Here is a 26,193-nt window from a genome sequence, read left to right on the forward strand (position 1 = left end):
TTGTGAAGCATCACAATCAGATTTTTCAATTCCCTTTCCATGTGAAGCCATGATGCAGATAGACAAACCTCATAGGTCCAAAATTAAGTTCTGGTCATTTTCTAACCATGTTTCAGTGATCACAGGTTTTCTAACTTGTATGTCACTGGTTACAGGTATATTCACTTTTGTTGCATAGAGTTTCTACTTTAAGGCCTGTATTTCCAATATAGTCTTTCTGAAAGATTTGTTTTTGATTGTTCATAAGAGGAAATACTTGACTTGTCAACTGAGAAATAATGCTATTATTGAAAGGTGATACAATTTTGAATCATTTGAATTGAAGTGATATTGCATAGGCGTGTTCTGACTTGTGTTGTATACTGTATAAATCAGAAATAACCCACATGAGACTGCAGAGAAACTTGTTTCATCTTGACAACAGGCCAATTGCATGGAGTTACATGGTCCAGACACATCCTAGATAGACAAACACAATTATACAGAAAGAATAATATATTCAGCATTCGCAGAGGAAGATAAATATGAGATTTATGTGTAGTTTCCACTTTCTTTTCTCTAGTCAGACTATGGTGACCATGCTGCCTCTTGCCCAGTAAAAGCGACAAGCTCACTGGACATGGGAGGGGTCCGGCTGGGCTCAATGATCATCCAGTCCTCCACCAGCCAGAAACCTATGCTCCAAGTTCGTCTTTGTCTGTTGGATCCCACCCACACCCTGCCCGCCCTGGTCGACTCTGGCGCCGAGGCTAACATCATGGACACCGAGCTTGCGCGCCAGTTGGGTCTGCAAAGCCTTCACTTATCCTCTCCCATTCCAGCCAGGGCACTGGATGGCCATCTTCTTGGCACCGTTGCCCGCCTCACTGCCCCTGTTCCGATGACTCTGTCAGGCAACCACCACGAAACCATTCAGTTTCACCTGCTCTGTTCCCCCGACCAACCTCTCATCCTGGGCTATCCATGGCTCTGCCAACACAGTCCTCACCTCAACTGGGCCACTGGCACGATAAGAGAATGGGGCAAGGACTGCCACTGGACCTGCTTATGGGCCACCACTCTAAACCCCCGTACTCCACCTGCCAGCTCTGCCCCCTCCAAGGACCTGCCCCTCCAGGTGGAGTCTCGTAAGCTAGCACCTCGGTTCGTTGGACCATTCCCTGTCCAGAGGATAATCAGCCAGTCTGCTGTCCGGCTCCGACTGCCCAAGTCCATGAGAGTGCACCCCACCTTCCACGTCTCTAAGATCAAGCCAGTACACGAGAGCCCGCTGGTCCCAGCTGCACCTCCTCCTCCTCGTCTCATCGACAGTGGCCCGGTCTACTCCGTCCGGTGACTGCTGAAGTCACGACGCAGGGGTAGGGGCCCCCAATACCTGGTGGATTGGGAGGGCGATGGTCCTGAGGAGAGGATGTGGGTTCCTGCGGGAAGGATTCTGGACCCGGCCCTCATCGCTGACTTCCATCGGCTACACCCCGACCGGCCCTCCATCCGACGGGGCCGACGTAGGGGTTCTCACCGTGCGGATCCACTCCCGGACCCTGCTCCAATGCCTGAGCCTGACACCGAACCAAATCCTGGGTGGGGGTCCTGGGATGACGATTCTTCTGACTGTGAAGAGGGTGCGGAGGCTATGGACACTGACCGGTCTGAGGAGTTCTAACCCTCCACCGGTATTCCCCCTCCTCCCGCCCGTCTTTGGTGATCTGTGGCTAGGGACTGCTGGGGCCATCCCTTGGGGGGGGGGGGGGGGGGTTCTGTCATGGTCCTACCTGTGGGCTCTCTCTTCAGGTAACATCTCCACTCAGCATTACTGGCCACGCCCGCACTCACTTCTTCTTATTAACTTTCAGTGACTGTCATTGGCTGTTGCCGATCACCTGCTTCCCCCTGGGTGTATTTAAGCTGCAGTTCTTCATAGCTCCTGTGTCAGATCGTCTGCAACTCTCAGCCTGATAACCTGCTCTGTGTTCCTACTACTCTGAATCCTGAAGATTTCCTGTTCTGTCTGACTCTGTCTGCTCTCCAGCCCCAGTAACCTGATCTGCCTTCTGTTCTGTTGACTCTGCCTCTTGCCTGCTCCTCCTGTACCTTCACCAGAGCTCCAGCTCATTCAGCCCTACAGTCACACCTCTCTGACTATGCCTGGTCCTGTCTCATCTCTGAAGTTAAGCAGGGTCAGGCCTGGTCAGTACTTGGATGGGAGACCTCAGATGTCACCACCAGCCTTGGATAGGAGACCTCAGACGTCATCCCTGCCTCTCAGTTCTCCTGCTACTGGACTTCACACATTCTTCCAACTCCCCTTTCCCCTATTATTAATAAACTGTGGTTTGAGTGCATTTGATCTTCTCTCCTGTCTGTTCTGTGACACAAGCCCACACTTCATAAACTGGAGTTTTAGTTCAGTTCAATTGACCTTATTTGCATGATACACTACTTTTAAGCATTACATTATTTAAGATAAACTTTATTCATCCCTCAGTGGGGAAATTTATCCAGCAGCTCACAGATACTGTAGAAAGAGTCAGGAATAGAGAGTAACAAAAAATAGAGTGCAATAAAAGTATTTAAAAAAAAACAATAGGAAAAAATTATAAGTCTCCATCCATCCATTATCTGTAGCCACTTATCCTGTACAGGGTTGCAGGCAAGCTGGAGGCTATCCCAGCTGACTATGGGTGAGAGGCGGTGTACACCCTAGACAAGTCGCCAGGTCATCGCAGGGCTAACACATAGAGACAAACAACCATTCACACCTACAGTCAATTTAGAGCCACCAGTTAGCCTAACCTGCATGTCTTTGGACTGTGGGGGAAAACGGAGCACCCAGAGAAAACCCACGAGGAGAACACGTAAACTCCACACAGAAAGGCCCTCGTCAGCTGCTGGCCTCAAACCCAGGACCTTCTTGCTGTGAGCCTACAGCGCTAACCACTACACCACCGTGCCACCAATGTATAAATCTATGTATAAATCTCATCTCATTATCTCTAGCCGCTTTATCCTGTTCTACAGGGTCGCAGGCAAGCTGGAGCCTATCCCAGCTGACTACGGGCGAAAGGCAGTGTACACCCTGGACAAGTCCCCAGGTCATCACAGGACTGACACATAGACACAGACAACCATTCACATTCACACCTACAGTCAATTTAGAGTCACCAGTTAACCTAACCTGCATGTCTTTGGACTGTGGGGGAAACCGGAGCACCTGGAGGAAACCCACGTGTACACGGGGAGAACATGCAAACTCCACACAGAAAGGCCCTCGCTGGCCACGGGGCTCGAACCCGGACCTTCTTGCTGTGAGACGACAGCGCTAACCACTACACCACCGTGCCGCCCCCATGCACAAATCTATGTATAAAAAAAAAAAGCTAAAAAAAGTAAAAACATGGGCCATGTATGTAATATACACAAACAAAATAAGAATGGAACTTAAATAAGAGTAGTACTTCACCTGAAGTAGAAAGATTGCACTAATAAAATACTGGCAACTGAAATAGAAATATTGCACCAGGTAGTGAATGTTATTGCACAGCATAACATAAATAACGAGGATGGAATGTGTGTGTAAAGTAACCAATAAATGACAAAATGTACTCTGTGGTGCTTTCCTGTGGAACTCGATCAGCAACTCTCTTGTCTTCCTGGTGTTGATGTGGAGGTTGTTTTTCCACACCACTTGACAAAGTCATTGATGACCGCCATGTATTCCTATTCATTCCCCTCTGACACACATCCAACAATGGCTGTACCATTGGAGAACCTCTGGAGATGGCAGGTGTGTGTGTGTTATATCTGAAGTCTGAGGTGTACAGGGTAAAGAGGAAGGGGGAGAGTAGTGTACCCTGGGGGGGGGGGGGGGGGCGGGGGGCTCCTGTGCTGCAGACTACTACGTCAGACACACAGTCATGAAGTCTGACATACTGTGGTCTGTTCGTGAGGTAGTCCAGCCTTTCCCAACCGGGGTGCCGCGGCACCTTGGGGTGCCGTCTGGCTTTGTTAGGGGTGCCGTCAAAAAATTCTATATTCTAACATTGAAATAAATAAAATGAATTAAAATTCCAAAAAGCGATAGTTACACTAATGCAGGTCATCGCCGCCTCATGCATCATCAAAATTTGTCTCATGGCCCCCTTTCCCATGTCACAACGTCACTGCTGGGGTCAGCGTATGATCAGCGTGACTGCGTATATTTTATATGGGGGTGCCTTGAGAATTTGCATGCTTCTGAAGGGTGCCGTGACTGAAAAAAGGTTGAGAAACACTGAGGTAGTCAGTGGTCCATGCAGCCAGGTGACAGTCAACTCCAGCTCCTTCCAGCTTCCCCCTGAGCAAAGATGGCTGAATCGTGTTGAAAGCACTGGAGAAGTCAATAAACATGACCCTCACAGTGCTTCCAGCATCCTCCAGGTGTAATAGGGGATTAATAATCCCCCCTCCCTTTTTCCCCCATCTCTCTTTATGCTAACCGCAAGCTGGTCTAGAGCATGCCTGCTTCTCGACTGGGAGATCGCGAGTTCTACTCATGGTCGGGTCATACCAAAGACCATCATAAAAATGGTACCTACTGCCATCTGGCAAGGCACACTGCAATACAGATGTGAGTAGGGAAGTCAAACTCTCATGGTTACCAGAGGACTAGCCCCCCACTGTAACCCTAGCTGTATTGAGGTATTTCACCTGACGTCACAGGGTCACATGACGCCCCGGTGTCCGCCATTTTGAACGTCAAGCTAGCTAATGTCAACAACAGTAGCTAGTATGTTACTGTAGCAATGTTTATGTTCAGTCATTTGGATGACTGTTAAAACCTTTCAGTCTCAAATTTTTCCTTTACTGGATTTACTAGTTTACTGAGCTAGCGCGCGCCGGCCGCCGGGGAGCTAGCGCGCGCCGGCCGCCGGGGAGCTAGCGCGCGCCGGCCGCCGGGGAGCTAGCGCGCGCCGGCCGCCGGGGAGCTAGCGCGTGCCGGCCGCCGGCAGGCTAGCGCGTGCTAGCTCCCAGCTTGCCCGAGCGCGCTAGCTCAGTAAACTAGTAAATCCAGTAAAGGAAAAACTTTACAGTCATCCAAATGACTGAACGTAAACATTGCTACAGTAACATACCAGCTACTGTTGTTGACATTAGCTAGTACTAACAGCTAGCTGCTAGTGCACTGCTACAACTACACTGACCCTAATAATACAGTTCTTGGTCTTTGCCTGGTAACAGCAAATTTATAACGGGCCATGTCTCAACAGACTAAGAAGTTATTTCAATGACGTTTAATAACATTTTGTTTATCCTGAGGACCGAAAGTAAATGAAAATGTGAACAAACCTTAGCTGTAATAAGATGGCGACCACCGGCTCCAGGGACGACCCACTGATGTAGGCATGTTACCCAGCCTGACACAAAATATTTTTAGGCATCCAAACTCTTATACGCTTTCAGATCAATACCTGTGTATGGCGATGGGTTTTTAACGACATAGGTATACAGATCATGTGGGCCGAAGTCAGGTAAAGACGAGGGCTTCGTGTACTTCCGTACGTCAGTGAGCAATCCTGGTGGAAGCAGGTAAACGTCGTTCTCTAAGCCTGCTAACCTCAATTTTTGCAAATACCTCTCCCTCTGCTCGCCCTGTAAATGCCCTACGTCGCTGGATAGTGAAGGTGTTTTCTGCATCTCGCTCCTTTTTCTTTTATGTTTTTCGTTTATCGCCTTCCTCGCATTCAAACTGATTCGAGCCGTGCCGTCCAAAATGGCAGCATCACATGACTTGGTCACGTGGGTGAAATACCTCAATAGGTGAGAGGCCGAGGGCTATGGACACGGAGATTGGCGCTGCATCCATGCGCCTCAAAGCTGGTTAGTACTGGGACAGGAGACTGCTTGGGAAGACCAGGTCCTGACATGGAAGGGACTTGACTCTTTATGCTAGCAGTAAAGCATATTCAACTAGAAGGGCATTCGGTGGAGTCCATACCTCCGCTAAGCGACATATTAGAATAGCCAGATGTTTACATCTGTATTTGCATCAAAATCTAATCAATTGTTCCTTGGCCTATGGTTCACCTTTCCTCAAAATTTCATCAAAATATGTTCACTAGATTTTAAGTCACATTGGGAAAAGGCAAAAGAAAATACTGGATCCACATACATATCTGTATTTGCATCAAAATCTAATCAATTGTTCCTTGGCCCATGGCCCACCTTTCCTCAAAATTTCATCAAAAGCTGTTCACTACGTATTGAGTTATGCTGGGAATGAACAAACAAACAAACAGAGGCGAAAACAACCTCCTCCACGAAAGCAGAGGTTATAAATATACCTGCAAAATTAATGAATTAGTCTTTGCAATGAAAGGGGAAACCATGGTCTAATGGTTAATGAAACAGCTTTGGGACCAAAAGGTCACTGGTTTGAGTCCCTGGACCAGCAGGAATGGCTGAAGTGCCCTTGAGCAAGGCTCCTAACTGCTTCCTAGGCTGCTCTAAGTATGTTGTCTGTTGCTTTGGATAAGAGTGTCTGCTAAATGCCTGCAATATAATTTTACATTTGCAGAAATGTGTTATTGTTTCCGACTTGAATAATTGTACAATACAAGTTTAACAAAAAAGACATACAGACAAAAATAATATCTTAAATGATCTTAAATGACTGCATTAAAATCCTCTTCACTGTGGAAAATAGGTAAGAATAATCACAAGTCAATGCTTGAAACTGTACAATAGGTGAAGAGGTCATGGTGAGGGGTTGGGTTGAGGCACATAGCTTTTCTTACAACTTAATCCTGATTAAACAATTGGAATTATTCTTGCATTAGATTCCTGTCTCGCTAATCTATCTCCAAAATCTCTGTATGCACGAAAAATTATAAACATGGGCTCGTGGAATGCTTATATGACATCATTTGTACATGTTCAGCATTACCACCACCCCCTCTCTCTGTTTAGTGACAATGATGAAAAGTGAAGTTTGCATCGTTATTTGCTAAGGTTGTTTGGTGCTACCATGGAAATAGGCTCAAAATGGGACTGGTTTTTTTTTTCAGAAAATAATAATTTGGGTATAAATGGTATAACAAACACAGCTAAAAAAGCCTAAGATAGGGATCACGAAAGTGTTTTCATGATCACCGGGTTCTTTTTAAGAAGCAAAGCCAGACATTTAGGAAGCAGACAAGTATTTGACCCAACAGCATAAGATCAAGGATGATGGAGGCCCACATCCAGCTCAAGACTCCACTTGAAAGCATTAAAACACAGCTTTCAGAAGTTTTATAAACAGTGAAAACGTGGTGTCTTAACATTCAAACCAGACATTAAATCTTAAGGTACAGTATGAGTACTGGAATGAGTATGGAATGAGCTTGAATCCTCATGAATCTAGTACCACAGACAGATCAAACATTATCAGAATAACATCTCTGTATTTCCTAAAAGCATGAAGCAATATCATATCTTTGATAGATTTGATAGTTTCTCAGGGTTTTAACACTTATTTAAAAAGACGTAATTCACACAGGTAGGTGAAATAATTCAGCTTTCTGTTCACATTTTGCACTACATATGGTATAACATAAAGGCACTGTAAGACCCTTGTAGTGCACCATTTGTTGAATAGAACATAATTTGTAATTCAGCCAAAGAAAAAGCTTATCTTTTTATTGCCTGTTGCGAACCAACTAATTGCATGTAGCCTAATATCACTTTTAGGACACACACCACATTGTTAAAGTGTGGGTATTTCAATACACATGCATTACCAACAATAATTAAAACAATGGATCATAAAAATTCAAAATGTGGATTTCTGAAAATATTTAAATTATATGCAAAGCAATATGTGATCATACGAAGGAAAAAAAAGCCTATTATTTGAGCCACAGTCACTGGATATGAGCAATCACACACTCTGATTGGCTACTCTACTACTAGGATATCAGCTCATATGCCATCAGTAGAGAAAAACAAAATGGCAGCGCATGTTGCTGAACTACCTGAGGATGAAATAAAACCTCTAATCGCAAACAAAACACAAAAAAGCAACAAAATATGGAATAAAAGTATTTGATAATAAGAACATTTATTTTTTTCATGGTCCGGTTTCCATCAAATCCTGCGCTCTGATTGGCTGGCGAGTGGGTCCGTATCCTATGGTACGGACCCCGGTTACAGACCCCAGTTACGGACCTCTGGCGATTCGCTTGTTCACAACAACAACAAACATAGTAGCAATTTTCGTCAACATTTATTTTCACATTTCTCAGGAGAATAGCATTAATTTTACATCATGGATAGCGATAACAACAGCCTTCACAGCGAAAGAGAGTTTTACTACCCTGAGGAAGAAGAAATAAAAAAAAAAAACATTTCAGGAGAAAGCTAAAAACCTGTAACTTGCTGACGCCAAGCAAAAACATAGCTGAATCCTGAATGACTCAATTTTGTATAAATAGGGGACTGCATAGGCGGCAAAATGTTTTTTTTTCCTGCCATGGAAGTGCACTTGTATACCGAGGAGGAAGCCATTTGCATTACAGCCGTGAATGAGGATTCAAAATAGCATTAATTTTACATCATGGATAGCGATAACAACAGTGCTCACAGCAAAAGCGAGTTTTACTACCCCGAGGAAGACAAAATAAAAGAAAACATTTCAGGAGAAAGCTAAAAACCTCTAATTTGCTAATGCTGAGCAAAAACATGGCTGCATCCTGAATGACTCAATTTTGTATAAATAGGGGACTACATAGGCGGCAAAATGTAGTTTTTTTTCCTGCCATGGAAGTGCACTTGTATACCGAGGAGGAAGCAATTTGCATTACAGCCGTGAATGAGGATTCAAAATGGCGGCTCGCCTCAGCTCGGTTTTCCCTTTCGGGCGCTCTCGTTTTCTGTTACAATTTGGTAAAGAAAAGAATAAATATATTATTTACCAGCTTAAGGTCGGTCTGTATGGTGAAATACTGTGACCTTGGCCTTAAATACTGACCTCGGCCCAGAGGGCCTCGCTCAGTACTTTCAAGACCTCGGTCATGGTATTTCACGATACGGACCTCCCAGCTGGTAAACAACATATATATCTCATCTCATTATCTCTAGCCGCTTTATCCTTCTACAGGGTCGCAGGCAAGCTGGAGCCTATCCCAGCTGACTACGGGCGAAAGGCGGGGTACACCCTGGACAAGTCGCCAGGTCATCACAGGGCTGACACATAGACACAGACAACCATTCACACTCACATTCACACCTACGGTCAATTTAGAGTCACCAGTCAACCTAACCTGCATGTCTTTGGACTGTGGGGGAAACCAGAGCACCCGGAGGAAACCCACGCGGACACAGGGAGAACATGCAAACTCCACACAGAAAGGCCCTCGCCGGCCCCGGGGCTCGAACCCAGGACCTTCTTGCTGTGAGGCGACAGTGCTAACCACTACACCACCGTGCCACCCAACAACATATATATCTTTTTTTAATTTTTCAATAATTATTATTGTTGCATTTTTCACAAATTGCTCCTGTCATGTTGACGGTTTGTTTATACTCTATGAGGAAATGATTTTGTTCGATGGTTTGTATAAAGTTTTTATTTATTGAATTTGCAAAAAATAAAAAATAAAAATGCTGTGTTTCTCAAAATCCAGTGAATGTGGATAGAATAAAACTGTTAATTCACTCAGTCTCGTCGTACATGACTTATAGTCAACTCGGTGCTACGCGCCTCATCAGCTATCAGCTCATGTACGACTCAATTTCGTGGAATAACTGTTAATTGTATGCTCCAGAAATTGGCAAGTGAAAGGTGTAAACAATTATCTTATATAATCTCATTTTAGCATTGTGAATTGAAAGTATATTTTTATGCAATCATGATGGGTGTGGCGGTTAGAATAAAGAGAATATCTGGCTCAATATGTGATATCTGGCACTTTGCTTTGGTGGAATAGTGGTTCAATAGTTTTCATGAGGAAAAAAAGGCTGCATTTATAAAATAAATAACCACATCCATCCATCCATCCAGTCTATTCATACATACATACATACATACTGTACATCCACTTAACACCATTCGGAGTGCTGTGATGTAATGCCAACTAAACTGTCTGTCATTTAGTTTTAAGTGTTGCAAATAAGTATGTTAAATTTATGTGTATTTTAGACTCATGGTTCATAGTTGCTAAGATTAAAACCAGGCAACAAAACCTAAAGTAAACATCTCCAGCAGCGAAGCCTCCAGAAGTCATTATAAAGCAATTAATAGTGAGGCTCCAGGCGAGAGAGATAATTCTCTCATAATACACATTGCATTCCTTCGTTCTATCTATAATCCACTGAGTGAAACAGTCAAGTGCATACTTACAGGAGTAGCCAAGACAAACTTCCCCACAGACATATACAGCCACACACACAGCCCTCCCTCCACACACACACAATGTTGAATATGCATATACATTCAAAAAATGCATAGTCTTTCCCTTCATACTTGCTCCTCTTTTAATCTCACATTGTTCTCTACTTTAAAGCAAGACAGCCTTTCGATTTCATGAAATTGGTAAAATTTAGTTCCCTCTGATATTTCGTCATTGTGATATGTTTATTTTTATAATATCTTTAAAAAAAACAAACAAAAAAAAAAAACAGGCCATTCTGTGGCTGGGAAGTTATTTAATTTGATGGTATTCCCGAGCAAATACTGTGCATGAAATCGCTCACTTTGCACAGCCAAGCAGGCAGAGGAAGTCCGTAAGCGTATACACACGCTTACCTGAGTCGTCATCTTCATCTTTCGGGTTTTACAGCAGCTGGCATCCAGTGTTGCATTACTGCCATCTACAGGTTTACCTTTGACCATGCACTGACAGTTACTTCATTCTGTCGCTAAATGAACAGCTGATCACACCGAGGTGCTCGCTGACGGCCGATATTTATTAGTTTGGTCCAGCGTTTCCTTTCCTTCGCAATATAATGTATTTTCTTCTCACTTTCCATTACTGTAGTCAATCTTTCATGTTTCATTCATACACTCACGTCCACCATTGTTCTCTCCTGTTTCAAATTTGTATCCCACAATGACTTGAGCGAACAAGGAAACCCCACCACGTCATGCATGACGTAGTATCTTGAATGAGGTCATGGTGAAGCAAGAAAAAAATGGCGGAGAATTTAGGGCCACGGGGCTCTAAATTCATTAATTGTTCTTTTAGGGAAAAAAGGTCATAAAATTGGAAGTCTGTGATTCAAATTGAGTAACTTTCGGTCCACTAAAAAAATAATTGAGGGTCAGGGAAAATTCTTTTTATGACCTAAACATGAAAAATCTGAAAGGCAGTCTACCGGTACCTTTAATCATCCCATATATTCTTCCAAATCATACTGTATATTTACCTCCGCCAAGGAGGTTATGTTTTCGGTAGCATTGGTTTGTTTGTTGGTTTGTCTGTTAGCAACATTACGGAAAAAGTTATGAACGCATTGCTCTGAAATTTTTTCCAGAGGTGTGACTGGGCACAAGTAACAATCCATTAAATTTTGGCGGTGATCCGGATCACCTTCTGGATCCTGGATTTTTTTAAAGGATTCTTGGCGGAGGTCTGTGTTCTCTGAGTGCTTTTCTAGTTTACTGCTACCTATATTCTCTACCTCTCATCTTCTTCATCTATTCTGATCGATCTATCCCTCTCTATCCTTCCCTGTCTTATTTTATGTTTCTGTAGATTCAATTAAATTTAAATCCACAAATATTATAACAGTTGCTTCTCTGCAAACAATAGATGTTTGTGAGTGAAAGCAGAATAGAATTCAGCAGATGAGACTCACCTCTCCACCACATCATTTCCACTCCAGCAGGTGGGTTCATCTCGCACAACCTCTCCTTCACACAGCATATCTGGTAACGCCACAAAAAATGCCTTGTAGCGTGCAATATACTTCATGAACTGCCTGAAGGAGATTCATACAACAAAGGTGGACACACAGGGGGGAGAGAGAGAATGAACAAAATAAAGAGCAGGATAAAATATTAGAAGAACAGTGGGATTACATATAAGGTCAGATATACATTTCCAAATCAATACATGCACACATATAATTATTAAACAAAAGTATTGTTTCACAGAACTGTGATTGTAAAATGTATTTACCAAAGAGACTGAAATTTAAAAAAAAAAGTTTATATTTGACCATGTATATGAAATTGTGGAAAATTCGGGCCTCCTGCATTCAGATTTGTGTTTTTTTTTTTTTTTTATAGAAAGGCATATTTCAATCCTAATCAAAGTTCTTGTATTCTGCAGGTTGATGTCTTGAAATGAAAAGTGACAAGTGTATAGGCTGATGTAAGCTAAAATTCAAAACTGTCTAAAATAATAATAATAATAATAATAATATACAATTTATTTAGCACTTATACAAATATGCTTTAAGTGTTTTACAATCACAAACTAGTAAATAATAATTCAATAACTAATCAAAAACTAATTAAAAAGGCTAATAACTAAAGACTAAACAGCTATAGATTAAAAGCGAGCCTAAAAAGACGTGTCTTAAGTCTGGCTTTGAAAACATTAACATTCTCAGAAATGCACACATGGTCAGGCAATTTATTCCAAAGAAACGGAGCACGTGAAGAAAAAGACCTAAAACCATAATTGTTGAGTCTGTGGGAGACTGGGACAAGCCGGATAGCAGAAGTAGAGGAACGTAAGGTTCTTCTAGGTCTACACACTGCCAAAAGCTCTTGTAGGTAGGAAGGCGCAAGACCATTAACAGATCTATCATCAGAATTGGAAATTAGAGCTAAACAATCTACAATCAAAACTGTATTAAAAAAAAGAAAACAATACATACATCTTAGACTAGAATAAACACACTCACACACAAACACATTTGTCTTGCTATCCTTGTGATGCCCTTCCACTGGCATAATGCTAGAAGAAAATCAGAAGTCAAACTAGAACTGAAAGAAACACATTTACACCCAACTTCTTCATATGAGGATTATGCAACAGGAGAATCTGTCAATCATTAGAGGGCTCTGAAAAATGAGTGACTCACATGCCGAATAACGGATGAGTTGTGACATCATACTACAATCATGTGATGTCCAGAGGTGAGTGGGTGGTAACTGATTTAATACAGGCAGCACTAATAAACAAACGTCACTACTTATTTAAAATGGATGCATGCAAAATACAATACACCATATAAAGGAAGGGGATAAATTAGATTGTAATTGTCAGTGTGTGTGTGTGTGTGTGTGTGTGTGTGTGTGTGTGCGCACACGCGCTTACCAAGAAATCTGTTTTAGACTTCTATCTTTACTGTGTTTCCTGGGTTTCAGAGGGAGTGAGCTGATCAGCCCGCCACACAAGTTTATGGAGAGGTCCAGGGGAGGATGAGGCAAGCAGGAAGAGGATGAGTTGTGGGAAAAAAAAAGTCACAGAATAGAGGAAAGAGGAGGGAAAGGGGTAAAAAAAAATCATGATCCTGTGAAAGTCAGACATGCACATGCAAATTCAAACCTATCATGACAGGTTGCACTGTAAAACAACCATGCTTGACATCTCTTAGGGTGTTCTCTTGTGTTCACTTTTTCCTTTTGCTGCTGTTGAACTGATCAGTATGTGACCATTTCACAGTTATTCTACAAAATCGAGTCATACATGAGCTGATAGCCGACGAGTCATGTAGCGCTGAGCTGACTATAAGCCATGTATGACCAGATTGAGTGAAATAACTGTTTTATTCTATGCACATTCACTGGATTTTGAGAAACAGAGCAATTTTTTTTTTATTTGCAAGTTCAATAAATAAAAACTTCATACAAAATGTCAGACAAAATCATTTCTGCTTAGAATGTCAACAAACCAGCAAAATGACAATAGCAATTTGTGAAAAATGCTATGATAATAAATCTTGGAAAATTAAAAAAAAAAGACTTCTACTTCGTCTCGGTTATTATTCACCGATATTCATTTCACCTCCGGCGAATAATTGTTAATTATACATACAGGACACTTTTTTGATGGAATCAAAACATGTATTCTATTCCCTTCTAGCAGGTTTCATTCATTTGATTTGATAGCATGCAATATTATCATATCACTTATCCTACATGTATTACGTCACTCTACCCAATGGAGAATGATCGTTGAATATGGTTTATGATATTGCATGGTTGTCAAGACAACATGACGTCACACGTCAGAGCTGATGTGAATATCCACTGAGAAAGTTTTCTGCTGCGTATGCACAGAGGCATTTCTTTGTTCACCGGGAAAGAGAAAAACACATTGAACATCTGAAAGGCTATCAAAACTTCATTAGATATTCTTCACGTATATTTACAAGAGAAAAACATACCAACGGATATCGAAAAGCTGGAAAAGAGACACATCAGAAATGTAAAACCTCTGTGAGTGACTGTGACAATTTGTAAACAAACATAGACGCCAGGTTTGCTTCGTTCAGTACGGAAGATTTTGAGAGAATTTTGAAAGAGAATGACGCGTTGAACACCCGAAAGGAATGTGTATGTATAATAATAAAAACACTGGCTGGCTTTTTTTTCATGGTATATCAGATATATTCCATTCAGCTAGCATGATATTGAAATCGTCTTCAATTCTTTCAATATCATGCTAGCTGAATGAAATACATCTGATATACCACTCAACACCAGCCAATATTATTTAAATATTCTGAAAAATATTACATATTATATTACTACTATATTTTATCTTGTTTGTACTTTTGCTGTAATTTGCTTCGTTCTATTTTCACTTACTGGTAAAACATCAGTTGCTTTTGTTTGTTACTGTATTTTCGCACACATTCATCTCCAAAGAAAAGTATCTGCTCTGCCCAGCTAAACATCTTGCAATGGAGACTTTAAATTGTATGAAAACAAACTCCTACTGGATCTAGCCAAGGTTTTGGCATTGCAGTCTGACATATGGCTTAAAGGTTAAAATCCATTCTCATCTCCTGGTACTAGCTGTCCCTCTCACTGTGTTTCTTTTGTGTTTCACTTGCTTGTTTGTTCTTCTTACAGCTATGTTGTACAGCTCTCTAGTCAGTTGCTCCAAACTTGCAGTGGTTGTATTATGTTTAGGTTGGATTCTGCCCTTTGATGAAAGTAACTGCTAAATCAGTCAATGTAAATACAGTAAATGAAATAGACATGTTCATTTTTACTCTATTTGCTATTTAGTTCTGGCATTTTCAGCACATCAATGCCAACTGCAAAGCTTGCGTATTTTTTTCCCCCTTCATGGGTCTAACTGTTTTTCACTGGCTTCTACTGAGAGGAATTAAAAGAATCCAGACAGGAAGTGCCTCTTCCATCTCCTGCTGATGCTTTCATTCAGGCTTTGAATGAGACCCAGTGCCAAGTACAACACACTGTCTGCCAGCTTGGTGCAGTATGGATCAGTAGCACTGCCACTCTAACAGAGACTGCCACTGTATGCGTGTCTGGTGTTTGTAAGATATCAAAGGCTTTGGTAGAAATTTCCCAGATCACTTATACTGAAGAACGCTGTGAGCAAGCACCATGAGATATTTATTCACTGACTGGTACAGATATTGCTATCACAAGAAAAAAATAACAATAAAGTGCAGTTGCTGTTGATTAACCTGAAGTAAGATCTCATTTTGGTCCAAAACTGGTTATGTTAAAAAATTAGAATTATGCAGGCAGTGTGGTGATGCAGTGGTTAGCACTGTTTCAACACAGCAAGCAGGTTCTGGGTTTGAACTCAGCAGTGAACCAGGATCTTTCTGCATGGAGTTTACATGTTCTCCTTGTGCCTGTGTAGGATTCCTCTGGGTGCTCTGGTTTCCTTTAATGGTCCAAAGACTTGTGGATTAGGACAACTGGCTACTCTAAATTGCCCATACCGTAGGTGTGAATGTAAGTGTAAATGGCTGTCTGTCTCTCTGTGTTAGTTGAGCAAAAGATTGGCAACCTGTCCAGTGTGTATCCTACCTCTCACCCAGTGTCAGCTGGGATTGACTCACAATCTATAAATGGCATAAAAAAATGAATGAATGAATTTATATTGTTAATCAATGGTAGATTTCTGTGATCTAAAATGCTGCCAGCTATAATTTATAGTGGTAAAAAAGCAGTCAAAAATCATCCAAGGGATATTTTTAATTTGCTTGATTTTGCCCTAATACTTAGTCCCAATTAGAGAGTGTATATGGAAAAAGTTGACAGTAAATAAAAGCGACGCCGCTGTAGCGCTTCTTAAAATCAATAGATATGCATTAGTATGGACAATGTAAGACTAACTAAGGCTTTATAAGGGCTGTCTAACCTGCGTAGGTGGGATAATCTTCCCAGCTGCTTCGTGACATTAGACTCTGACTGGTTGGTCGGGGGTTCTGGAGCAAAATATGTTACTGTGGGAATCATCTTATCAGTGGTGGGGTGAACACTTTGGGTCCCAGCCACGGACTGGCCACACACTTTATCCACCTGGGGAAAAGAAACAGAGAGAAGGATATTAAATTTAGGTGAACACTGCAATATTACAGTACTTAACAGGATATATGTTTGGCAGCCTGGGAAAACCTAGGAACTTTTTGGTTATTGCAAAAGTAAAAAGAGAGAAAATTATCTTTAAAGATTCAGAGCGCTGAAAGATAATATTGCAATTTCACTGAAAGACACCAAATTACTGCCCATACAAATGATCTGAAAGTGGATCTATCTATCTATCTATCTGTGTTGTAGTCAGGTCACTAAACCTCGAGTCCAAGACCAGGCTCAAGTCCCCAGTGTTGAAGTCTGAGTCAAGTCCCAGTCATTCAAAAAAATTTCGAGTCAAGCCTGAGTCGAGTCCACTATTGATCCGAGTCGAGTCTGAGAATAAGACTCCAACCACACCATTTGACCGTGGCTGTTTTAGCACCATTAACATTAGTTTGTTCCTGAACATGACGTATGAACAGGTGAATGTGCATTCTCTTTGTCAGGGAGTGCGAAGTATTCTGTCAGTGATGGTTGGGAGACAGATGTAAATGCAGAAGGTGTTTATTAATACAAGTGAAGACAGGTAAACAATCCAGAACAGCAGGCAAAATCGTAAAACAGTGAAACAGGTCGAGAGAGCCACAAACAAGCTATCGTAGATTTGGCAGACACAAAGACAAGAAACAGGAAATCAGGGATCAGGAAACCAAACAAGGAAATAAGGCTTGGTAATGTGTCAGCAACGCAACTCAGTACTTTGTAAAGTAAGTGTGTTTTCATAATATTTATGTAGGCACGCTAATTGCACCTTAATCCTGTGCAGGTGTAAGTCGTTTATGGTGCATGCGCGAGAGTCCGCTTGGCACGCGCTGTCCAGAGTGCGCCTGAGAGTCTAGCTGATGCACACGCCAAGGCGTCCAGGTGTGACACTCTTGCATGAAATTAGTACAAAGTTAATGTAGATATAAATATCTTATGCCAAATTATTATGGCATGATACAAAAAATGAAGAAAAAATCTGAGTCCTCATCTCCAATTTACAAGTCCGAATGCAGTTAATGCACGAGTCTGAGTCCAAGTCCGAGTCATCAGTGCTCAAGTCCAAGTCAAGTCACGAGGCCTTCAAATTAGGGCACGAGTTGGACTCGAGTCCAAGTCCTGGACTCGAATACTACAAGCTTGCTATCTATCTATCTATCTATCTATCTATCTATCTATCTATCTATCTTTACATTTAATGTTACAACCGGGAATGGACTTAAGTTGGTAATTCTCAACATGAAGTTACCATGATCATGAGTGACTATGAGGAATTGTGTTGGGTTGCCACAAGACATATTGTTTTCTGCCAAGGCCAAAAGATACTATTTTCATTTCATCAAACTTTTTCACATGTTGACTGAGTCTCCAGTATGTCTTTTGTTAAACTTCAAATGAGATTTCATATTATTTACCACTCATAATAATTTCAGATTATTTACCACTCTTCTGTCTTTGTGGAGTGTCTAGGCTATGGGTGTCCAGTGAACAGCTTCTTCCATCTGAGGTTCCATTTTGAGTTAGCCTTGACCTCTCGGATGCTTCTCTGCCTGATGCCTTCCTTGTCTGGGCAGTGAGTTTCAGTTGACAGTCTTGTGACCAGTGGAGTCACAGTTGTGCTATACTCTTTCTTGGAGTTAATTAGCTTAGCAGGAAGTTTGTGGGTTATTTTTAGAACTAAACTCTCACTGTTACTTATTCCAGAACTTTTGCCCTGGGTTTGTTTTGACAGCTCTTTTCTAATTCCTGTGGCCCCTTAGGAACAGTTGTATTTATATTGAGATTCCCTGACTTCTTCATTTCACATGAGTGGATTCCATTCAACTAATTAAGTAATGGCAACTGTACCATAACGAATTTATGAATTTCACATCAATGAGGCTGAATGGTGAACAGTAACTAAGGAGAGAAAAAGCCACATGGAGCTGTTAAAACATTGGTCCAGTTATCACCAAAAAAGAGGACAGTAAGGTCTACTGCACTATTTACCTTCACTAGTTCCCATTTACAGTGTCTTGCAAAAATATTCACCCCCCCCCCCTTGTTGTTTGTCCTGTTTTGTCACATTACAAGCTGGAATTAAAATGGATTTTTGGATTTTTGATTTACACAACATGTCTACGACTTTAAAGGTGCAAACTGTATTTTTTTTTAAATTGTGACACAAACAATAATTAAAGTGAAAAAAAAACCAGTAATCTGGAGTGTCCATAGGTATTCACCCTCCAAAGTCAACTTTTTTTGTAGAGCCAACTTTTGCTGCAATTGCAGCTATAAGTCTCTTGGGGTATGTCTCTATTAGCTTAGCACAGCTAGCCACTGGGACTTCTGCCCATTCCTCAAGGCAAAACTCATCCAACTACTTCAAGTTAGATGGGTTGTGTTGGTGTACAGCAGTCTTCAAGTTGGACTGAGGTCTGGGCTTTGACGAGGCCATTCCAAGACATTTAAATGTTTCCCTTTAAATCATTCCAGTGTGCCTTTAGCAGTATGTTTGGGTCATCGTCCTGCTGAAATGTGACCTTTGTCCCAGTCTCAAACCTCTGGCTGACTCAAGGAGGTTTTCCTCCAGAATTGCCCTGTATTTAGTGCCATCCATCTTTCCTTCAATCCTGACCAGCTTTTCTGTCCCTGGAGATGAAAAACATCCCCACAGCATGATGCTACCACCAGCATGCTTCACTGTAGGAATGGTGTTCTCAGGGTGATGGGAAGAGTTGGGTTTGCGCCACACATGGTGTTTCCTATGATGGCCAAAAAGTTCAATTTTAGTCTCGTTTGACCAGAGAATCTTCTTCCATGTGTTTGGAGACTCTGCCACATGCTGTTGAGCAAACTCCAAATGTATTTTATTTTATTTTTTTCTTTAAGTAATGGCTTTTTTTCTGGCCACTCTTCCATAAAGCTCCACTCTGTGGAGTGTATGGCTTAAAGTGCCCCGATGGACAGATACTCCCATCCCTATGTGGATCTTTGCAGCTTCTTCTGTGTTATCTTTGGTGTCTTTGTTGCATCTCTGATTAATGCCCTCCTTGCCTGATCTGTGAGTTTTGGTGGGCGGCCTTCTTTTGTCAGGTTTGTAGTGGTGACATATTCCTCCCATTTTGCTCTAATAGATTTAATGGTGCTCCCTGGGATATTCAAAGTTTGGGATTTTTTTTTTTTTATAACCCAACCCTGATCCATACTTCTTCACAACTTTGTCTCTGACCTGTTTGGAGGCTCCTTGGTTTTCATGTTGCTTGCTTAGTAGTGTTGCAGAGTCAGGGTCCTTCCAGAACAGGTTGATTTCTACAGACATCATGTGACAGATCATGCGACACTTTGATTGCACACAGGTGGATCTTAGTTAACTAATGATGTGACTTATGAAGTGAATTGGTTGGACCAGCTCTTATTTAGGGGTTTCATACAAAAGGGGGTGAATACCTATGCACACTCCAGATTTCTGTCTTTTCATCTTATTTATTGTTTGTGTCACAATTAAAAAAATGCACCTTTAAAGTGGTAGGCATGTTGTGTAAATCAAATGGTCCTAACCCCCCCAAAATCCATTTTAATTCCAGCTTGTAATGCAACAAAATAGGACAAACACCAACAGGGATGAATACTTTTGCAAGACACCATAACACATCCTGTACCACCATCAATTGTAATAATCCATGTTGTAATTCTTTCAGTCAGTGCATTTTCACTATAAATCAATAAATCAGTATTGATTCCTTTTTGCAATAATATATGGCAACACTGCTTCTGACAACTGCACAACCCCACACACAACTGTTAACAAATCAGCAACTTTTGAATATATCGGCAGTTATTATGCCCCCCCCACCCCCCAGTCCAACGTAAACACCCCCACCCCCCAACAAAAAACAAACTTTGGTCCCAGGAACACAATGCAAGAACTTTACAGATCTGTGAGAACTAATGTTTTCGAATACTTTTGTATTATGTGTCTTGACAGAGTCTTGCCAGCTGGAATTTTAGAAATGAATCATGAAGCCTGAGCAAATAGACCAAGAACTAAGAATTTTCCTTGTAGTGTAAAAAAATTCTGTCATTGAACATAAACTATGAATGTTTGATTAGACAATGGAAATTTGATTTGTGTCAAGTGTTACTGGGATTGGCTCCAGATCCACAGTGACCCTGAACAGAAAAAAGCTGTTACTAAAAATGAATGAATGACAATGAATGAATAATCTCTCAAACAACCTAAGTCAGCAAAATTTTATTATTATTATTATTATTATTATTATTATTATTATTATTATTATTATTATTATGGGTCCAAGCAGTGAACTTGTGAGTCCTCTGTATCTTTGTTCCTTTTTCTCAATTTTTTTCTTCAATTTTCTCAAAAAACTATTTTTGACGTCCCATTACAAACCACTGGACCAAACGTCCCAAAACTTAGTCAGGATCATTTTCAGAAAGTCACTGATCTTGAGTTGTGAAACAAATTTTGACACGTTAACCTATTTGGATTATACAAGAAAAGGAACAAAGGAATCGTCATCAAAATGGCTAAGTACAGTAGATGTCACATTTCATCAATGTGTGTTCTGATTTTCATGAAACTTTACATGTTCAATCTTTACAACATTCTGTGGCTGATTCCCATGTTTTGTAAAAATAGATGACTTGTAGGTGCTCGAACTAAAAATTCAGAAAAAGCTCAAATTTGGGAGAGTTCATCATAGCAATATTTTCTTACTCTTCTCAAAATTAGGTTTGGTTTGGCTGTCGCGCATGACAGATCCAAGTTCTGTATCAACTGTCTTGCTTGCGGTCATGAATTCTTTGACGGCTTAACAATCCAAATGCCGACTCACAGACTTTAGTACACTTATCATAAGGAAAACAATTTTAGCTACAGAACAGCCTGCACAAAAAAAAGCAAGGATGGATTGTTCTGGCCCACCTATGCTTCCTGCTTCCTACCAGCTTGGTCAACAGGTAATGAGCACGTGCTGCACCACCAGTAAGAGTGCAGCTGGTTGGTTATTTATAATCCATAATGGAAAAGAGTCCTTTGATGGTATGACTACCAGCAGATACCAGGTTTGCATGTCGGCCATTGGCTCACGAGGAGCTCTTCTGCCCTTTGCCAGGTCTTGTTTTTAGTCCTGACAGGGTGACATGCCACCCTCCTTACCAGTATAGACTGGTGGGGGAGCCTACGAAAATCTACCATGGTTTACTATGGTTTTACCATGGTTTTTATGTAGTAACCATGATTCTACCATGGTATCTCATGGTTATTCTAAGTACTATGAACCAACCATAGTATTACTATGGTTCATCCATGGTAGTAACCATGGTTCTACTATGGTATTTCATGGTGATTCTAAGTACTATGAACCAACTATAGTATTACTATGGTTCATCCATTGTAGTAACCATGGTTCTACTATGGTATTTCATGGTGATTCTAAGTACTATGAACCAACCATAGCATTACTGTGGTTTATCCATAGTACTGCAGTAGCTGTGGTAGCATCATAGTTGTACTGTATGTGTAATAGGTCATAGTAACTACGAAATTAGTTTAAAAAGGGATAGTATGGTTTTTAAAAGGATGCACTAACTGTAGTATTAACATGCTTTCGTCCAACAGTCAATGCTGTAGAGAAGGATCTCGATTAACAGCCCAGATACATTAACATTTACTTAGAACCTAAAAATTTAAGTGAACATTGAGGCAAAATGCACCATGGTTTTCATGGTTACCCAAAAAACCATGAAAACCATGAATAACTATAAACCATGGTAAAACCATGGCTAGTTTTCATAGTAAAACCATGGTTAATTTTCGTAAGGGCGGTTTAGATTCCGACCACCCGTCCATGCGGCAGGTTGTACTGGGTTACACTGCTACCAGTAGCAGAGTCATCAACCCTGACCTGATAGAATCTTCTCAAAATATCACTTTGATAACTTAATCAATGTGGCTGGCAGGAGCTGAGCAAAATTCAGTTTAAAATTTCCTCTGTGAATGTCCAATCAACATGAAAATTGCTATGCAGATTTATAATTATCATGAAGAAGTTCTGTACAAAACCTTGGCACAAATGGCCAAAAGGTGGCATTACAACAAATACATTGCTTAGTTTGACCCAAATTGCAGAAACCTAGTTCAATGCAAGGTATCATGGGAATGATTGCTAAAACCTCACTGTTTCCTAAGCGGCAAGAGTACTTCGAAAGTCTATTGGTTCTCTTTAAAACCCAAGGTGTTAAAATGGAAATCAGTTGATTCAAAATCAAACATTCAACATTTACCCTTGACATGTTCCCATTTCCCCAATTCCCAAACCCTAAATCCACAATATTCAGGTCCAAATCTTGTATCTTCAGTTTTCAATATATATAGCAAAAAAGCATAGAGAAAAATATCTAAACTATCATATTCAATGGATAGTTAAGCCTTTGTCTAAAAAAATATATAATTGGAATTTTCCATACACACATGTACACTCAGACTTTCAGTTGCTCAATAGCTATGAGGTAAGGCCTCATTCTCTCAATCCAAAGGTTAAGGGTTCAAGCCCTACCTTTGCCTTATTTCACCTGGTCTCAATGCTAATTCAAGTTCTTGAGATGAATTTGTCTCATCATTTCAGCTTGCATTAATGAAAATCGCTTTTCATGACCAATGAAATAAGAAACCAGTATCCAACCACTCCCAATCTGCTTGGACACCTATTAGCACTGCTCGTGGCTATATTTATTATTATTACTACATTTTGAGGTGTTTTCCTTCATTGCCAAAAGTTAAGAAACTAGGTTCCCACATCAGAAGTCCTGGCCAGTTAGTGTCGGTAAAGGCATTGAGAACGACAGCGCTAGCCAAACTACAAACATGGCTACTCAGAACTACAACGCCCAAAGAGCACAGCACCCTCTGTCACCGGCTTATTGAACTCAGCTATCGTTCATTCACAACTCATCAGGCGCACTACTTAAGCCTCACTCACACTCCATCTCATTGCAAAGTATCGTTCTGTGTTTTCCAGTCCATACCAAGCCTTTCTATCTCTGCCTGACTATAGTTATTCTGACCCTTGCTATCGCTCTCTGTTTTCGTTACTTGTCACTTCTGTATTGCCCTGTTTGCCGATCGACTTACCGTTGCCTGCCTTTTGACCATGCTTCTCATTTTGCAATTTGGCTTCGTTACAAGTTTGCACCCCGCTTTCCCCTGCACCTACATTTGTAAGTGCCTGCACTCTGACAATTAGCAAAACATTAGAACCAGGCATGGTCTTGGGGCTCTGTAGTGCTTCATCTTTGACATTTTTCTTCAATATAAGCAACCAATTTCACACATATACACCAAGCTTGGTAAGCATATGGTTCTTCTTAAGCAAAAAAAAAAAAAATGCAATCACATAGATTAACTTCACCCAAGAGAAAGTCAGGCCTTTTAGATTTTGTGAGTTTTGACATTTTAAATAATCCTCTGAGTTTTGACATTTTAAATAATCCTCCTCTGACTCCTTCGAGAAGGATCATCAGGTTCATGCAATATTTGGTCAGCATGATTTGAAAATATCCATGTTGCAAAATTATGAAGGAACTTTTGATATCTTAAACAGAGTTGTGATAATGAGGCAATATGGTGTGATGCTCAAACAGGATATGTGACATGCTTTCACTGTATATTATGCAATGAAACTTACTGCTCAGGCAGAAAAAAAAATGTTTTCAGTAATCAAATTTTTGACTCCATCGAACATTACCATTAACAGATTTGTTCACCTTCTAGAAATGTTGGATAATTTCACTGTATAGCATACTCTCTGGCTCAAAGTACAAAGGTATGTTCAATGATGCAACATATCCACATGCCAACAATTGCTTATAAAACAGGCACCCTGGTGCTTGGGCCCATCAATCACTGCTTGCAACGATATTTACTATTAAACTTGTAATTATAGGATATTTATAGTCAAGCAAGCTTCAAGACAGTATATGCACATGTGTTTAGCTACACACACACACACACACACACACACACACACACACACACACACACAGCTCTAGCAACTGATCAATACAATTTCATCTGACTGAAAGCTTTCAGACTCATAAAAAGACCTCCAATCTTTCAGCCACAATATCTGTTTGGACAAGCACATGAACTAAAACTTGCTTGTAATCAATTTATCTATACTGAGAGGGGAATTATGGTTATTCAGTAAGATTCATGGTCCCTGATAGCCAAGGAGAAAACTCAAGTATGACATCATATAAGCCAAAGAGAAAGACTATTATTAAACTTCTTAACAGATATTATAATTAAATCTGGAAGAGCTATACAGAGGAGGAAAAAACACAGACATACTTTGTGTCAGCATTCATTCAACTTTGTTTTGAACTATAATATGTTTCTCTTTTGGCTGTATCTTAATCACAATAAAGATTGAACATTTTAAATCCCTGAAATTGAGAAAATTGTACTTAAAGATTTTATTCAAATTCCACTGAAAGATGCACTGCTTACCTGGAACTGAATATACAGTACTTATCTAACAGTAGTACTGCAGGATTAAAAAAAAAAAATGATAAGTTTACAGTGGGGAAAAACTGATCATTTTGTAGTATCCTGGTGTTCTGTTTCATGTGTTTTTTGTTTTTATTTATTTATTTTTTAATTTGGCTTTAAAGAACTAATCAATGGTTATCAAAACATCTTGCCAAAGAACTACAGTTGAAAATTAGCCTGCTGGCTAACACTAGCACATTTACAGAAATTCTCCTTGTGTCTGAAATCACTCACTCGTTCACTACTCCCGACTCACTATATCAGGTGTTATTATATAGAGGACTATATAGTGAGCTCACTGGTAAAATGGAAAAAAAAAAACACTTTTGGACACAATTCTGTCACGCTGTTATTTACGTCATTACTGTCACACAATTAAAACATGCCAGATCAGTTGGCTGGTGGGTTGTCAAAATAAATACATATTATACTGAGCATATTTCCCACATTAATAAATACAAAGTACTTTGTGTCTGCTGCATCTTTCAGATCTTTTAAATCAAGGCTGAATACTTTCTTCTTTGCTGTTGCCTTTTATTAAACCAAATTTGAGGCTTTTGATTAATTCCGCGCTCTGCACTGTAACTTTTATTCTTGACCTTATATCTGCCTTAGTCTATTTTAGCTTATTTTCTATTCTCTTACTATTTTTAGTTATACTTGAATTTCCATTTATATTGTGTTTCTTCCTCTGTCCATTCACTCCAGAACACTTTTTTCTTTCAGCACGACCGCAATGCATGGTGATATATGGCATATTGCTTGGTGAGCGACCATCGGTTGTACACTACTTTTCATGATGCATTGTGGGATACTTTGAGTGCACTATATCGGGTGTAATAATTCTCACTATACATTCAGACAGCACTACAAAGTCCACTATATACAGTGGTGCTTGAAAGTTTGTGAACCCTTTAGAATGTTCTATATTTATATATTTAGTATATATGGTAGATATTTTTTTAGGTGTATTAATGAAGTTTGGATTTCGTGGTAGTTAAAAAGGGGTGGGAAATTAAAAAAAGTATTGTACTTCTTCCCACTCCTTTTTCGAACAATGTGCGGTGTATTGTAATGTCTGAGCTCTTTATGTATTTTATTTATTATTTTTTTTGTCACTTTC

At 40.5% G+C, this 26,193-nt stretch overlaps 1 protein-coding gene across 3 annotated transcripts in view; it reads right to left on the minus strand.

Annotated features, from left to right (window-relative positions):
• The window catches only part of gpc5c (glypican 5c), a 220,823-nt gene that overhangs the window by 70,106 nt on the left and 124,524 nt on the right, over positions 1 to 26,193 (minus strand). For all 3 annotated transcript variants that reach the window (XM_060906111.1, XM_060906113.1, XM_060906112.1), the window contains exons 4-6: positions 16,320 to 16,480; positions 13,287 to 13,346; positions 11,815 to 11,937 (exon numbers count right to left, since the gene is read on the minus strand). In XM_060906111.1, the coding sequence (XP_060762094.1) occupies positions 11,815 to 11,937; positions 13,287 to 13,346; positions 16,320 to 16,480 (344 nt within the window). The remainder of the gene's footprint in view (positions 1 to 11,814; positions 11,938 to 13,286; positions 13,347 to 16,319; positions 16,481 to 26,193) is intronic.

Source organism: Neoarius graeffei, chromosome 23, assembly GCF_027579695.1.
Source record: "Neoarius graeffei isolate fNeoGra1 chromosome 23, fNeoGra1.pri, whole genome shotgun sequence".
Taxonomy (NCBI): Eukaryota; Metazoa; Chordata; class Actinopteri; order Siluriformes; family Ariidae; genus Neoarius; species Neoarius graeffei.